The sequence below is a fragment of the Diabrotica virgifera genome, chromosome 2 (genome assembly GCF_917563875.1).
Source record: "Diabrotica virgifera virgifera chromosome 2, PGI_DIABVI_V3a".
NCBI classification, from domain to species: domain Eukaryota; kingdom Metazoa; phylum Arthropoda; class Insecta; order Coleoptera; family Chrysomelidae; genus Diabrotica; species Diabrotica virgifera.
The window spans coordinates 22,776,508-22,794,019 of NC_065444.1; the positions used below are offsets into that span (position 1 = coordinate 22,776,508).

Consider the following 17,512-nt stretch of genomic DNA (forward strand, 5'->3'; position numbering starts at 1 on the left):
AAAAGTTAAAGGCTTTATTATATAAAAGTACAAGCTTATATAAATTAAGTACAATATATATTATTACCTATATATTTATCTATTATAAAAAGGACGAATTAAACATTAAGGCAAAGTGTTTATGGACTTTGGTTAACTACAATAAATCTAAGTTGTACATGAGTTGCTATTAAAAACTACCAGTAGTATTTTCATTACCTTAATGATAACATGTGGAAATGTATATAATAGGTACAAATTTTATACTGAATATTAAAAGATACACTTCATTAAAAGAGTAAGTACCTAATCAATAATAATTTAAAATATCTTCCCCTTTCCACTAAACTATACCTACTCATCTTCGTGCCATCTTCAATTTAAGTTGGCAAAAAACGAATATCCGGTAGCTTAGTTTCAATCCATCATAAGGTTTTTTTTTAATCGCCGAAAACTCCGTTCGAGCCATAGCCGTATGGCAGCGAAACATGGACAATAACAAAGGCAAACGAAGGGAGACTACGTGTTTGCGAAAGAAAAATCCTAACTAAGATCTTTTGGTTATAGGATAAGAACTAACAAAAAGCTCGAACTTAACCCAGACGCGAACATAATAAAAGAAATAAAATAAAAATGAAAGAATTCCTCTCATTGGCTGTATACCATAATAAAAATTACTAAAGAAGTAAAAATCTTCTCTTGTAGATGGTATATAATTTATTTAAAATTTTCTAAAAAAGATCTAAAAAGTTGGACTTAAAGTGGGTGCATCACTAGTACAATAAACAAACGTTTTCGGACTAATCAGTCCATCATCAGGTTAAAACTTCAGATCCAAAGTAGTTGAAACTAGCTACATAGGTAGGTCGAATAACCTTACCAGTATAAAAATTAAGCAATTTCGGCTACATCGATGGCGACAATAAGTCGATGTTATAAGAATGAAGTGTAATTATAATGGAGTCTTCATCTTGGCTTCAAACTCCATCGTTATGTTGAAGACCTAAACCGAAGTTGAAGTTTTAACCTGATGATGGATTGATTAGTCCGAAAACGTTTGTTTATTGTACTAGTGATGTACCCACTTTAAGTCCAACTTGGATCTTTTTTAGAAAATTTTAAATAAATTATATACCATCTACAAGAGAAGATTTTTTACTTCTTTACTAAAAAGAAATAAAGTCCAGTAGACTCCAATGGGCAGGATACCTTAGAAGACATTCTGACCAAAGAACAGTAACACTAGTTTGGGAGGAAGTTCCAGTTGGAAGACGACTACGTGGACGCTCTCGACTCCGGTGGCGAGATAAGATAGCAGGAGACTTGAAAGCTATGGTCGTGGAGGCCTGGATGAAGATTGCTCAAAGCAGAGAAAAATGGAAGCATGTTGTCGAGTCGGCTAAAACCCGCGAAGGGTTGTAACACCACGGAGTAAATAAGTAAGAAACCAAGTCTAGAATCTGACTCTTATAGGCCTATCAGATTAAGATGTTCAACGAGCAAGTTAATGAAGAAAATGGTAAACCATAGACTGATTTGGACACATGTAATGACTTACTGTCGGAACAAAATGGATTTTGACCAAATCGTTCTGAAATTAATAATATCCTGGAACTGGCCTTGGAAAGAGACTTCCACGAAGCGTTAGCCACAAAACAATGCTGTACTGCAATCTTCTTTGATCTAAAACAAACACTTAACACTTGTTGGGCTTTGTCTTCTAGAGAAAGAAAAGTATACCTAGAGGATATATACTAGTATGGGTTCCAGGTCATCGGGGCATATACGGCAATGAAAGAGCTGATGCACTTGCCAAAAGAGCATCAGCTACAAAATACCTGGGTCCAGAGCCGACCTTGGGAGTGCCAAAAAGCACTGTCCGCGAACGAAAAAAAGCCTGGATCCGAAGCCAACACAACTCACACTGGGAGTGTGATATATATCGCACGGACATGTGCTAGTAGGGCTGAGTTACTGCTGAAAACAAGCAAGAATCAACTCAGAGTCATAACGGGTTTTCTCACTGGACATGCGCCAGTTAAGGGTCACCTGCATACAATGGGGCTGTTTCATGGAGACTTGAGCTGCAGACTCTGTAACAGAGAACCTGAAACAGCCAACCATATCTTGCATGACTGTGAGGCATTGGATCGGAGGCGGCAAACACTTTTCGGAGACATCGAAGTGACTGTGACTCCAAATATATATGGCACCCACCCACTAGACCTGTACAAGCTGGTGCAGGGTTCCAGAATTCTGGAATGGGTTTTATAAACGAATGGAAGATGTACAATAAGCCAAGTGGCTACAGTACAACCGGTTCACAACAGACGGCTTCCAGGAAAAAAATAACTAGAGAATATCGTAGAGGGTATGTGTCGGGATGGGATGAAGAATATAACAAATTGTATCAATAAATACTTAGGAACATGGATAACATCAAATACAGACCACACCAAAGAAATTAATAATAGCAGGTGCATCATTAATTAAACTTAAAAATCTCTTTGTTGTAGGGATATAAGGTTAGGAATATATGTCTAAGGGTGCCTCGGTGTTACGTGTTCTCTACTCTTCTCTATGGCTTAAAAGCATGGACACTAAAACAAGTTTATATAAATAACTCGGCCGCCTTGGTATATCCGACGATTACCTACGATTATCCTACGAAGAATCCTACGACTATATCATGGATTCAAAGAATGTCAAACACGGATGTAACTAGGATAGGAAATGAAGCGGAAATAATATTAACTATCAGAAGAAAGAAACTCGAGTACTTAGGACATGTGATGAGAGGGCAAAAATAGAAGTTTGAACTTGAAGAAGAATAAGAAGTTACTGCTAAAAAGTCTGTGATTCGGTCGTGCGTATAACACATACCTAAATACTACTGGTTTTTTTTTTATAATTATAAAATAGAGCTATATAATATATCAAAATATTAATATAGTTTGTTGCGATTTTTTTATATTAATGAGTAAAATATAATTAAGTACATGTCTTCCATGTTATACAAGAAATTAAAATGAGTATATCTTTACTCAAATTTTTTCTTAATCAAGTAAGTTATTATTATATAAAAATCTTGAAAGTAAAGAACTCCGTCACTTTTTTTATATAAAAGTGGTTTCAGTTAAATTGGCTGCAACTTGCCATTTCTGAGTCTTGGGAATCTGAGAACTTTTGATCAACATGACAAAAAGCTACCTCTCTGCGAAGTTTTGCTAATTTAACTGAAACCAAAATCCACAAGGAAAATATTTTCCTGCAGCTGGCTGTATACCATTAGTCACAAAAAATTTCTTTATAAAAGGTATACACTTCTTAAAAAAACCCTCGAAAGGCAACATCGATGTACACAGAGGGTTTTTACCCATTGGTGGGTTTACCCTATATTTAATAAATATATAACTTTTATAAAGGAAGTTTTCAATAATTTTTTTAACTGAAACCATTTTTACATATAAGAAAAGTGCCGAGGTCATTTGTCCATATTCAATGAAAACAATATTTAAGAAAAACTTTTCTTTAAATTAAACTACTAAATACTATGTACTAAAGAGAGTTTATAAAGATGTTTCGATTCCTAGTTCTTAAGTACAAAATCTTTTATATAAAATAATACACTCACCGGCACAAAATTCCGCCACCCAAAATTTTTGATTAAGTTTGACAATTTATAACTTTGTTATTTGTACTCCGATTTTCAAGATTCTTGCACCAGTTTGTAGGTACATATAATATATTGACATCTTTCGGTATTATTCCAGTAACACAAAAATTTTGCTTGCATGGCATTATACAGGGGTGAATGGAAGCGTTGTATTTTCTCCTAACTTTAAAACATTCTGTGGAAAAATTGAAGAGCTGATTTTATTTCATGGTCCTGTCATATTATCCCGGAGACATCACTAAAATTTTGTTTTTTGAATTATCCCAATATCTCTTTTCTTGTAAGAGCTGTACCATTTTTTGTAACTAAAAACACTGATTTACTCATAAAATATAGGTTGAATTGATAAGATTAGAATAGCCCGCATGCTGCACAGATCTTAATCATATTGAGTATTTATGAGATGAATTAAAAAAATGTTATTCGCCGTCATCCTAGGCCTCCAGAAAATTTGGTACAGTTATGGCCCTGCTAGAGGAATATCGGGCTATTCCCCGGGTAAGGATAACACATCCTTATTCGATGCCAAACAGATTGCGAGCAGTCGTTGCTGCAAGAGGTGGACATACCCGCTATTGAATTGTTTTGTTTTGTTGTTAATTTTGTTTTGTTTTGTTAATTTCAGTTCGTTTGATATTTTTAATTAAAAAAACCTTCAAAGCAGTGTTTTTACTTACAACTCTTACAAGAAAAGAGATATTCGGATAATTCAAAAAACAAAACCTTAATGATACTTTCAGCATAATACAAAAGGAGTATGAAATAAAATGAGCCCTCCAATTTTTCCACAGAATGTTTTAAAGTTAGGAGAAAATACAACGCTTCCATTCACCCCCGTATAATGCCATCTAAGCAAAAAAATTTTGTTACCGGAATAATGAAAAACACCTACAATACACGTACCTACAAACTGATGCAAGAATTTTGAAAATTGGAGTACAAATAATAAAGTTACAGATTTTCAAACTTAATCAAAAATTTTGGGTGGCGGAATTTTGTGCCGGTGAGTGTATATTTGTCATAATCTAACATAACGCAATAAAAAAATATAAATTTGTCTTATGTGTCTTTCAAAATATGGATGTTTGTTATTAATAATAATTATTTTGTTATTTAACAAATTTATAATGCCCATAAAAAACATTAATGATAGAAGTATAACATAATTTTTGACCTCCAAACAAAAATCCATATTAGACAATATTCTAATGTCTACAGGATGATTCAAAATAACACCAAATCATAGGGTAGGTATGTTAGAAGAAGCGGGGCAGTCGAATATTTCGAGAAATTTACATCGGATCAAAAAACTAAAATACCGGGTGTCCACTTATATTTTCCCACATTTTAACTGCCTATAACTTCTAAACGGCTCAAGATATAAATATGGGGTTTTCGCTGAAATGTTTTATTTAAGTTGAAGTTTTGTTTTAATGGATTGATTTTTTAAAACGCCTTAAAAAAAATAGATGATGGATTTTTGAAAAAACGTTGATTTTTTTTAAATGAAACACCCAGTATATTTTTTTGTAAATTGAAAGAATGGTCTTTATCCCAGTATATCCAGCGATATAAAGTTTTTTAAAATCGGTTGCCAAATGACTGAGTAATTAATTTTTAAAATGAGAGATGCAATGTTGAAATCACATAACAGAATATCAATTTGCTCAAGCCTGGGTTTCCTCGAAAGCGGCACCGATAAACTGCGACCGTAGCACTGCGATGAATTACTTCAGATTACGGTGAAAAATTCAAGGTTCTTCACTGGGGTAATGGAATGTGCAAACTCAGCAAGCAGTGGCTTCCAACGCATCCTTGGAAACCACCGCTATTATTTTGCGTGGTACAGTTTTTTATGAGTCATGCATCGCAGTGTTACGATCGCAGTTTGTCGGTGCCGCTTTCGATGAAACCCAGGCTTGAGCAAATTAATATTCTGTTATGTGATTTCAACATTGCATCTCTCATTTTAAAAATTAATTACTCAGTCATTTGGCAACCGATTTAAAAAAAACTTTATATCGCTAGATATGCTGGGATAAAGACCATTCTTTCAATTTACAAAAAAATATACTGGATGTTCCATTAAAAAAAAGTCAACGTTATTTTAAAAAATCCGCCATTTTTTCGTAATTGAAAGCGATGTAAAAAATTAAATCAATTCAAACAAAACTTTTACTAAAATAAAACATTTCAGCGAAAACCGCATATTTTCAGCTTGAGCTGTTTAGAAGTTATAGGCAGTTAAAATGGGGGAAAATATAAGTGGACACCCGGTACAAGTTTGTAATATTTTTTAAAAAGCTATCGAATGGCACTAAACACGACCCGCACCACCACCCATTGGGTTGGGGAGGGGATACTTTTGAAATCTTAAATAGAAACCCCCATTTTTTATTACAGATTTTGATTTCTTACTAAAAAGAAAACAACTTTTATTCGAGACATTTTTTTCAAATTGTTAAACGAAAAATACGTTTTATTCTGTTATCCTAGGAAAATTTTGGAGACGATCTTGAGAAATCCAGTTCCAAAGAAAAAGGACTAAAAATTTAATTTCTACTAATTTTATTTTGATTATTAAATTGTACCATCCTGTTAGTTTAATAAATCTTCTCTTAATAACATTATTCCTATTTAAGGTTTAATTTTGCTCGAAACAAAATAAAAGGCTCTTAATTACTGAAATATCGGTTTTGTACCATTAACTTTATACATTATACCAACATATATAAACCTAATATGTAATGTATATTATAGTTCTCAATTGTAGCAATTTTGATAAGTAAAGTAGAAAAAATACAGAATGAGGACGTTATGACCATAGAACCTTGCAACAAACCTACAGAAAATTGTCCCTGATTTTCTGGTCGTATTGATTTTAAGTGTTATTCAGTCATTCCTAACAAAGAACCACAAAATCTGCAAAAAATATTGTTTTGCATTTACCTGATCCAAAAGCAAGAAAAACTGATGCAAAGATGCAAAAAATGTTGATGTTAGCATGTCTGGATTTGAACATATGGAAAATCAAAGTAGGTACTCGTAATATAGTCGAAGCAATAAAGCACTGAACCTCCGAAAAAAAAAGGACAAGACGTACCTTAATAATTATTTTTGCATTCGATTCGTCAATGCTCCAGGAATTTTTGTGAACCGGAGCCATGATACAATATTGCAAAACTGCATACAAAAAATGCATTCTTAAAGTGCATCTCAAACAGATAATAAAAAAAAATTCAGAAGAACTCATCAATTATCCGCGGAAATGAGTTCAATTTTGTTACTCAGGGTTTTTGGGGTCGCTGAAAACGAATGTGACGTCAAAAGTGATCTCCGGAGTACCTGGTACCAAGGGTACCTACTGTTTACCCCGTCATTAAAATTCATTAAAAAATTAGTCAAAAATCATTACTCGGGGGGTTTTTGGGGCCACTAACGACGAATATGACATCAGAAGTGATTTTCGGAGTACCTGGTGCCCAGGGTACCTACTGTTTAACTCTCTTGTGGAGTTTTCGGCAAAAAATTATTAAAAAATCAGTCAAAAATAATTACTTGGGGGGTTTTGGGGTCGCTAACGACCAATATGACATCGAAAGCGATCTCCGGGATACCTGGTGCTCAGGGCAGCTACTTTTTATGGAGTTTTCGGCAAATTCATTAAAAAATTAGCCAAAAATCATTACTCGGGGGGATTTTGGGTCGCTGACGACGAATATGGCATCGGAAGTGATCTACAGAGTAATTGGTACCCAGGGTACATACTGTTTACATCGCTTTCTGGAGTTTTTGGTAAATTCATTAAAAAATTAGTTAAAATTCATTACTGGGGGTTTTTGGGGTCTCTGACGACAAATATGACATCAGAAGTAATCTCCGGTGTACCTGGTGCCCAGGGTACCTACTGTTAATCTCATAACTAATGATGTTTGAATAAATTTTTTAATGAATTTTAATAACGAGGTAAACAGTAGGTACCCTTGGCACCAGCTACTCCGGAGATCTCTTTTGACGTCATATTCGTTTTCAGAGACCCCAAAAACTACTGAGTAACAAAATTGAACTCATTTCCGCCGATAATTGACGAGTTCTGTTTTTTTTATTGTCTGTTTGAGATGCACTTTAAGAATGCATTTTTTTGTATGCAGTTTTTCAATATTATATCATGGCTCCGGTTCACAAAGTTTCCTGGCGCATTTACGAATCGAATGCAAAAGTAATTATTAAGATCCGTCTTGTCCTTTTTTTTTTTCGTAGGTAAGGCCGATTTTAGTGCTTTATTGCTTCGTCTAATAAGTAAACAACACAATATAAAACCGTCTATTGTAAATAGTACCAAACTTGAGGACCTTCATCAAACGGATTACCTTGGATATCAGTTAAGTCGTAACGCAGACAGTCACGGTGAAAGTAGATCCAGAATAGAGCAGGTCAGAGCCGTTTTTAGAAGGATGTCAAAGGTATTATGTAACAGAGACCCAAAATTGGCATTGCGGATCTGCCTACTTCGCTGCTACATGTTCTCGGTCTTACTTTATATGATGTCGAGTTTTGGACTGTGAATAAAAGTGATCTAAATCGCCTTGGGGCTTTCGAGTTATGGCGCTATAGAAGAATTTTATAAGTTTTTGGGGTGGAGAAGATTCGAAACTGCACAATAGGTACTAGATCGTCTCAGCAAGACTACTGAGACTATAAAAATCATCAAGAAGAGAAAGCTGGAGTACTTCGGACATCCCAGGCAACCAAGTGACGTCAATAACGTCGAGGAAACATCAGTTTTTGGTTGAATATATACATGTGTTTGAACATTACGTCGTATAAACGTCTTTTGTAGGTGATTTTAAATACGTAAGATTAATGACGTAAAATACCTTTAAAAACAAGTTTTCATTTCAGACAGCCCAAGTCTCACGTCACAAAAACGGGAGGAGTTTAAAGAGTTAATGCTTATAATGTTTAATGTTGTATATTGACATTTGACATTGACTCCAAACTTCATTTATTGTTTACGTGCTTTGTGTGGCAAAATAAGACTATTGGTGTTTATTTTCTGTTAATGAACTAATTATTATTTGTTGTTCACGATTATGCTGGATAATTTGTTAATAAATTATTTATTAGTTTATATGTTGTTTCAGTTTTGACACAGTAAGTATACCTATATAAAAAGTGAAAATTCTATAATGTTACATTAAGGGTATTTTAATTTGATTATAATTCTATGCATTTTATAAAGTCTTTCTTGGTTTTACTTTTAGCCTATAAGCTAAATTTAGAACAGTTAAATGAAAAATTGCAATACCAACAATGTCCATATGAATAATTATTATTGTGTATTTTTAAAACCTTAAGATGAAAAATAATCTAAAAAAACGATATAAAAACTAGGGTTTTGATATCGCGTAACTAAAACGTGATAAAAATGACGTCAGTTATGGTGGTACATATTCACGTGACTTTCGACGTCGAAAAAACGTGATAAACTGACGTGGTTTTGTGATAATTATGACGTCTTTTCAACGTTTTGGAAACGTTATTTGGTTGCCTGGGATGTAGTGAAAGGTCCCAGATATAGGTTGCTACAAAACATTATGCAAGGGAAAATAGCAGGCAAACGCAGTCCAGGACGAAGAAAGACTTCATGATTGAAGATCTTGCGAGATTGGTATGATATTGATACAAGTATGCTGTTTAAGGCGGTAATAAATAAACTTTAAGATATTTATGATGGTAACTAACGTTTTGAAATGTATATGAAGAAGAAGAATGGAGGTAACCATAAGTTTGAAAAAGACCAGAACTTTAAATAATCATTCAAATTACTTTCATTTGCTTTACAACTCAAAATTGCTACGATTTTTGTTGTATTGTAAAAATCATATAGTATAAAATAAACGAATAACAAAAAATAAGAAATAAATCTCAAGATTCCTACAGACAAAACCTTAACTAAATATTCTTCAGTCTTTCATTTACTTCTTGGGCGATTTCTTGGGAGATTTCTTAGGAGATTCTTTTCCCTCATCGGCCTGGGTGTACACAATTTCTGCATACTCTGTTTTTTCGTCGTCGTTTTTAACCACTGGTACCATCTCGGCTCGTACAAGATCAAGTTCGGCGTAGACTAAGGCGCTTTCGTCTCCTTCTGGAAAAGGCGCTTTCTTAGGCTCTAATTCACTTTCTATGTTTCTAGCTTCTAGTGTAGGCTCCGAAGCGACGTGGTCCTTGTTCTTTTTGAAGATTAATGACAGCTTGAGAGGTTTTTTCGAATCTTTGGGTCGAACGTCTGCACTTTCTGTGTCACTGCTAAAAACATAAATATTTTAGAAAAATTCTATACAGGGTGTTTGGTAAAGAATAGGCCATAATTTAACCTCAGGTTCCTGAGGTTAAAATAGGCCGATTTAAGCTAACTTACCTTAGTACAAAGTTTATAATAACCGAGATACAGGGTGTCAAAGTTAAACTTTTTTTTATTTATTATTGAATATTTCCTGACAGGTATGAGATAACAACATGAAATTTGGTATGTGGGGTTGTTTGGGTCGAGAAAACTAAATTCCCTACCAAAAATTATGCATTGCCCAGAGGGCGCCACATACGCCTTTCAGCACTCATTTATTACGTTCAATTTTTTTTATCCCTCACTCTGTATAATTTTGACATTAAAATTTTTATTCTTCTGTTAGTTTTACTTAAAAAAGGTATACTTCTTTTATCTCCCTAAACTCAACTGTTTTCGAGATAAACGTATTTTAAATCTGCGATACACCATCATTTTTAGCATATCATTGTAGTTACACCCGAAAAATAACTTAAAACCATAAAATTATTCAAAAATGCATCGCAAATTTCTTCAAATGGAATTTGCGATGCAATAACATAAATTTGACAACTGGCACAATTATTATGGTTTTAAGTTATTTTTCGGGTGTAACTACAATGATATTATGCTAAAAATGATGGTGTATCGCAGATTTAAAATGCGTTTATCTCGAAAACGGTCGAGTTTAGGGAGATGAAAGAAGTATACCTTTTTTAAGTAAAACTAATAGGAGAATAAAAATTTTAATGTCAAAATTATACAGAGTGAGGGATAAAAATTGAAAGTCATAAATGAGTGCTGAAAGGCGTATGTGGCGCCCTCTGGGCAATACATAATTTTTGGTAGGGAATTTAGGTTTCTCGACCCAAAAACCCCCACATACCAAATTTTATGTTGTAATCACATACCTGTCAGGAAATATTCAATAATAAATAAAAAAGAAGTTTAACTTTAACACCCTGTATCTCGGTTATTATAAACTTTGTACTAACGTAAGTTAGCTTAAATCGGCCTATTTTACCCTCAGGAACCTGAGGTTAAGCTATGGCATGGCCCATTCTTTACCAAACACCCTGTATAAAGAAACCTATTCTGTAACATACAGTGTGACAAAGCCAACTGGTATAAATTCATTATCTCGTAAACGGGTGACTAAATTATGATTTTTTGGCAAATATATCATACTAGTGATGCCATCCATTTAGGCGTGATGACGTAATCTATGCTTTTTAAATAAGAACATGGGTCGTGTGCTAGCTTATTCGAAAGGTTATTCAATTCTCTATTTAGTGATATAAACATTAACATAATTAGACGAAATAGTTTTCAATCCTAATAGTAAATTATTAATATTGAAAATATTAAAAATATTACTAAAAGATTTTTAAATTGAAAACTTATTGGTACACTTTCCTGGTGACACCTTCAAGACTTCTACAATTTGCAAGTCAAATGGATGCTGCAGTGAAGACGAGAGGGAAGGAATTCTAAACTATGCAATTCACATCCCCCGTCTGCAGCTGGTAAAGTTACAACGGAAAAATGCACCGAGTTACTCTACGGAGTAATACGACTATAAAATAAAAATGTATACCATTTTTATTCAGTTGAAATGCGAAGGCAAAACAATCTTACTTTTCAATTATAATACGGAGTGCAGTCCAGTCCCTTGAACCGCGATTTTCGGCTCTTATTGGAGCCTTCATCGGAAAGGACGTAGGCACTGTTCTCCATATTTTAACTGATTCGTAAAAATCTTTTAGTAATATTTTTAATATTTTCAATATTAATAATTTACTATTAGGATTGAAAACTATTTCGTCTTTCAATGCCAGATGGCGCTAGCCACCTACTATCATCACTTCAGTTGCAATGGGTGGGAAAACCTCTCGATACGAATCAGTTAAAATATGGAGAACAGTGCCTACGTCCTTTCCGATGAAGGCTCCAATAAGAGCCGAAAATCGCGGTTCAAGGGACTGGACTGCACTACGTATTCTAATTGAAAAGTACGATTGTTTTGCCTTCGCATTGCAACTGAATAAAAATGGTATACATTTTTATTTATATTAACATAATTATTTATACAGAGTGTCCAAAACATTCTTTTTGAATTAAATTAATTTACACAAAAAGAATGTATGTAATTTATTTATTACAAAATACATTTTACTGCTGTCAGAAAAGAGAAAAAAATTATTTATTTGAGAAAGAAACATTGCTTTTAGCTTAAGAGGATGGTTACGTATTTTCGGCTGCAATGCTATTCAAATGGGGATTCATTTTTTTCGAATCCTGAGAAAACTAAATAAGTATTTTTAAAAAATTTAAACCCAGAATGAAAGATTACGTTATTGACGAGGGCCGAAAGTCCCTGCGAACTTCTATAATGTTTATTTTAATAAGTTACAGGGGTGAAAAACTAAGAGAAAATTTGGTGTGATATTTAATTTAAAATATCTCATTCAAAATAAACTTTTTATTTATTCTAAGGGACTTTCGGCCCTCGGTAATAATATAGTCTTTCATTCTGCGTTTAAATTTTTCAAAACTATTTATTGGTTTTTTCAGGATTCGAAAAAAATGAACACAATGTCCGTGGTAATATTTCCAAATATATCTTTGTCATACAACGCACTCAGTCGAATAGAATATTGTCAACATACTGTCAGTCAGACAGTGACAATCAGTGACAATTTTAAATATTTGACATGGCATCGGGAATATTTTGAGTTATTGATTAAATAATATTGATATACAGGGTGTAACAAAAATACAGGTCATACATTTAATGACATATTCTGGGACCAAAAATAGTTCGATTGAACATTTTACAAAATGAAAATCGATTTTTTCCAATGTATCGAAAACTATTAGAGATATTTTATTGAAAATAGACATGTGACATTGTTATGGTAGTAATATCTTAAGAAAAAATTATAGTGAAATTTGGACACCCCATAAAAATTTTATGGGGGTTTTGTTCCTTTAAACGCCTCCAAACTTTTGTGTATAAGACTCATTAAAGCCACAATGGATGAAACTCAGGCATGTGTACGAATACAAAACCACCGGACAGACTTTTTTAACATTTCGTAGGGACTAAAACAGGGAGATGGGCTGGCCCCAACATTGTTTAACCTGGCACTGGAGTATGCGGTTAGGCAAATGCAAACTGGACGAGGAAATCTACTGACCAACCGAACGGTTCAACTGGCCGCTTATGCTGATGCTATTAATATTATGAGTAGAACATCAACAGGAGCACAGGAAACATATGCAGAGTTAAAAACACAAACAAAAATACTAGGTCTGGAAATTAACACAGAAAAAACAAAAATAATGACTAAGACGAGAAGAAATATAGTCCCAGAAAACATTATACATGAAGATGACATTGAAACGGTTGAAAAATTTACATACCTGGGAGTAGAAATATATGCCGACGGATCAGAAGATGGAGAAATACGGAAGAGAATAACGCAGGCAAACAGAGCTTATTTTGCCCTCTCCCATATATTTCGGTCTAAAAGTGTCCACCGAAATACAAAGATGAGAATCTATAAAACCTTAATTCGACCAATAACATGCTATGGCAGTGAAGCCTGGGTGCTGAAAGAAACATCCAAAAACAAACTCGACACATTCGAAAGGAAAGTACTTAGGAGAATACTAGGACCTGTGAGGGAAAACGGAATCTTCAGAAGACGATACAACAACGAGCTTTATCAACTTTATAAGGAAACGCCCCTGTCAAACTTCATTAGATTACAAAGATTGCAATGGGCCGGACATGTGATAAGAATGGGAGAGGATAGGCTACCAAACGAGCACTGAATGCTAGAATGCAAGGAAAGAGGCCGGTTGGAAAGCCACGAAAGCGCTGGGAAGACACAGTAAACAGCGACGCACAAGCCCTTTTAGGAGTCCGTGTATGGAGAAGAGCAGCCACAGACAGGCAAGGGTGGAGGCAAAAAATAAACGAGGCCAAGGCTCAATTTGGGCTGTAGTGCCGTAGAAGAAGAAGAAACTTTTGTGTACGTTCCAATTTAATTATTATTGTAGTACCATTAGTTAAACACACTATTTTAAAAACTTTTTTGCCTCTCAGTACTTTTTCGAAAAGTCAGTTTTTATCGAGATATTTTGAATATTTGTCAAATCCACCACATATTTGTATATGGTTAAGTACGATTATGGAGACTTGGTAATAATATGAAAATTTATTTATGATTTACATTTTTAGGTATATTTTGAACAATATTAAAAAAGAAGTAATATCTCGATAAAAAGTGGCTTCTCGAAAAAATACAAAGAGGCAAAAAAGTTTTAAAAACACTGTGTTTAACTAATGGTACCGCAGTAAAAGTTTAATTGGAACATACACAAACATTTGGGGGGTTTAAAGGAACAAAACCAAATTTTTATGGGGTGCACAAATTTTACTATAATTATTTTTTAAGATGTTCCTGTCATAAGAATACCACATGTCCATTTTCAATAAAAAATCTCTAATATTTTTCGATATATTGGAAAAAATCGATTTTCATTTTGTAACTTCAAAGGGCTGTAACTTTTTTTATGTGAATATTTGTACTAAGGTAAATTAGGTTCATTCGAACTATTTTTGGTCTCAGAATATGAGATTTAATTTATGACCTGTATTTTCGTTACACCCTGTTTAGTGTATTTGATAAATAAATGATTTAAGACGTGAACTTAATAAAAAGTTATTTATTGTGTATTATTTGTGGAAGATCCAAGCAGAGAATACATCAGGATAATATATTCTGTGATCCAAGTATTTTGTTGTTAAAGATGTTCAAAATTGTAAGCGTTCCATAGTAACAATATATTATTAAAAAATCACTTTAACACTTCTCCTCTTTTCTCGATTGAGTATTAGTTTTTGTTGTACATATAAATTATTACAATCACTGAATACATAGTTAGTGAAAAAATTATCACATTTATTAACTGAATTAATAATTTGCAGTTATAAAAATAACAGTTATCCAAGAACATTCAAAAGCCATCTCTTTAAATGAATGATGACATTTTCAAGTATAATGATATTTTAGTAATGTTTACATATCCATACGAGTGTGAATTTTACTACACGTAATTTTCCGTGTAAAGACAGAAAAAGTAGGGATACCCGTAAAATATTTGCGAATTATGTACCGATGGCCTTAAATTCAATGTTCAAGCTGCCACTCACCTGCCTCTTGGCAATTTCAACATTTAATTTATGTGAGAAGCAATTATTATTTGTAAAATAAACATTTTTTTTTCTGATTTCTGAGAGCAGTAAAAAAAGGCATGTTGAATTAAATAAATTACATACATTCTTCCTTCTGTGTCAATTAATTTAATTCAAAAACCTTTTTTTTTCGGCACCCTGTAAGATAATTATGTTAATGTTTATATTACTGAATAGAGAATTGAATAACCTTTCAAATCAGCTAGCACACGACATCTATTCTCATTTAAAATAATCATCGATTAAGTCGATTAACTAAAACTACTTCTAGTTTATTATTACTACATGTATGAAAGGTAGGTACTTACGATTCTCCAAGATGTCTGGTTTCCACCGAACCTGAAATAAGTTAACAATATTTAATAATAAAGTTTTTAAAAACTCCATGCTAGACAGGTAAAATAAAAAAAAGCAACGATTTTTCAATCAATATCTTTATTTATAAAACAAGTTTATAATTGATTTGTCCAACTTATTCTAAATATTTTTAAGAATATGTAACATACAAAAATTTTTACATTGATTTCTGTAATACCTATCTTAAGGCCGGCCGTTGTATGAAAGAGAGGTCCCCAAATGCCGGCGCAACAGAGAGAAAAGATTCTTTCCCGAGAGATGCTGCCTCTATCGGAGAAATAACGCAATAGATATCTCAGCGAGGCCGCAAACGGCAGAATTTTTAGTGAGTCGATAGTTTAGTTAAGTACAGAGAGTATGCAGGTGCGGCCTCGCTAAGATGACTCGAAATCGTTTTATATATCAGGTGCGAACTTTTAATTTTTTAGTAGGCGGTTTAAGGACGGGGTCTCGCTGAAAATTTTACTTGGATAAATACTGTGCTCGTATCTCGTGGTAAAATCTAAACCAAAAGTATTGGAGAAATCTATTTTAGTCCATGTGGTGAGACCGCTCCCGTCTGGGAAAATTTCTGATTCGGTTTCTTTGTGGATTCCTATTCAAACATGTCCCCTCTAAACAAATCTTAAGGGTGCCGGGCGGAATTTTTGGGCAGAAACTGTTTAAACAATTTTTATAAACAAATAGAAAAGATCACGTTTTTTTGCCCCGGAACATATATTTTTAAGTTTAGTGGGTCATTCTAAACAAGAAAGGTATCTTGTAATTTTTTTCAAAAATTGATAGTTTTCGAGTTATAGGCGATTTAAAATCTGAAAAGTGCGAAAATGCTCATTTACGAGGCCTAAAAACTCATATTTAAATTAGAACTTTTGAGGTTGCCAGATTCTTAAATTGAAGTTTAAACATTCAGCTTGAAGATTCTAAAGAGTGATTGTGTCTAACCCTAATTTAAACCGTCGTGTTTTAATTGTTAAATATACATGTCCATCCGATTTTTTTGTCGGTGCGGCGCGCTCTATTTCAAAAATCTCCAGTTTTCCTCCAAAAAATATTTTTTCTAGATTTTTTGGGACATTTTAAATAAAATAAGTTTCTTGACGTTTTTCTCAAAAGTTAACAGTTTTAAAGTTATAAGCGATTTAAAATCCAAAAATGCGTTTTGGCATTTTTCGGATTTAAATCGCTTATAACTTTAAAACCATTAACTTTGGAGAAAAATGTCAAGAAACTTATTTTATTTAGAATATCACAAAAAATCTAGAAAAAATATTATTTGGAGGAAACTAGAAGATTTTTGAAATAGAGCTCGCCGTACCGGCAAAAAAATCGGATAAACATGCATATAACAACTAAAAAAAACGGTATAAATTAAGGTTAGACGCGATCACTCATATGTGGACCATATAGAACAATTTGGTGTTGCAGGAAAACTTTTACTTCGGATGTCTGGGTTAGGCCTTTTTTGGACCAATTATAACATACTACCTCCGTAACTTTGGAACCGTTCATTTTAGAAGGGTTATGCATAGGACCTTTTTTGTTTCAAATTTAATGTAGAACAATTTTGTATAGAAGGTTGTTCATGCTAAATCGCATAGTTTTAGAAATATTGACGAAAAACGTAAAAAACTACGAATTTACCGATTTCTCCCCCCTCTCCCTCCCAAACCCGACGCTCAAAATGGTGTGACTTTTTTCTGAACATTATGTGGACCATATAGAACAATTTGGTGTTGGAGGATAACTTTCACTTTGGATGTCTGGGTATGGGTCTAACTATACCATACTATATTCCCTAAAATAAAATGTTTCATCATAACGGCTGACCTGAGTAAAAATCACTTATTTATAAGTTAAATTTGAATTATAGGCTTGGATCTCGCGTACAAAAAAGAAGTTGATT

At 33.4% G+C, this 17,512-nt stretch overlaps 1 protein-coding gene across 1 annotated transcript in view; it reads right to left on the reverse strand.

The window, feature by feature from the left end:
* Positions 1-17,512, reverse strand: part of LOC114333578 (fasciclin-3) — a 111,477-nt gene continuing 93,965 nt past the window's right edge. The window contains exons 8-9 of the mRNA XM_050643452.1: positions 15,558-15,588; positions 1-9,967 (exon numbers count right to left, since the gene is read on the reverse strand). Coding sequence (XP_050499409.1) covers positions 9,634-9,967; positions 15,558-15,588 — 365 coding nt within the window. The 3' untranslated portion in view covers positions 1-9,633. The remainder of the gene's footprint in view (positions 9,968-15,557; positions 15,589-17,512) is intronic.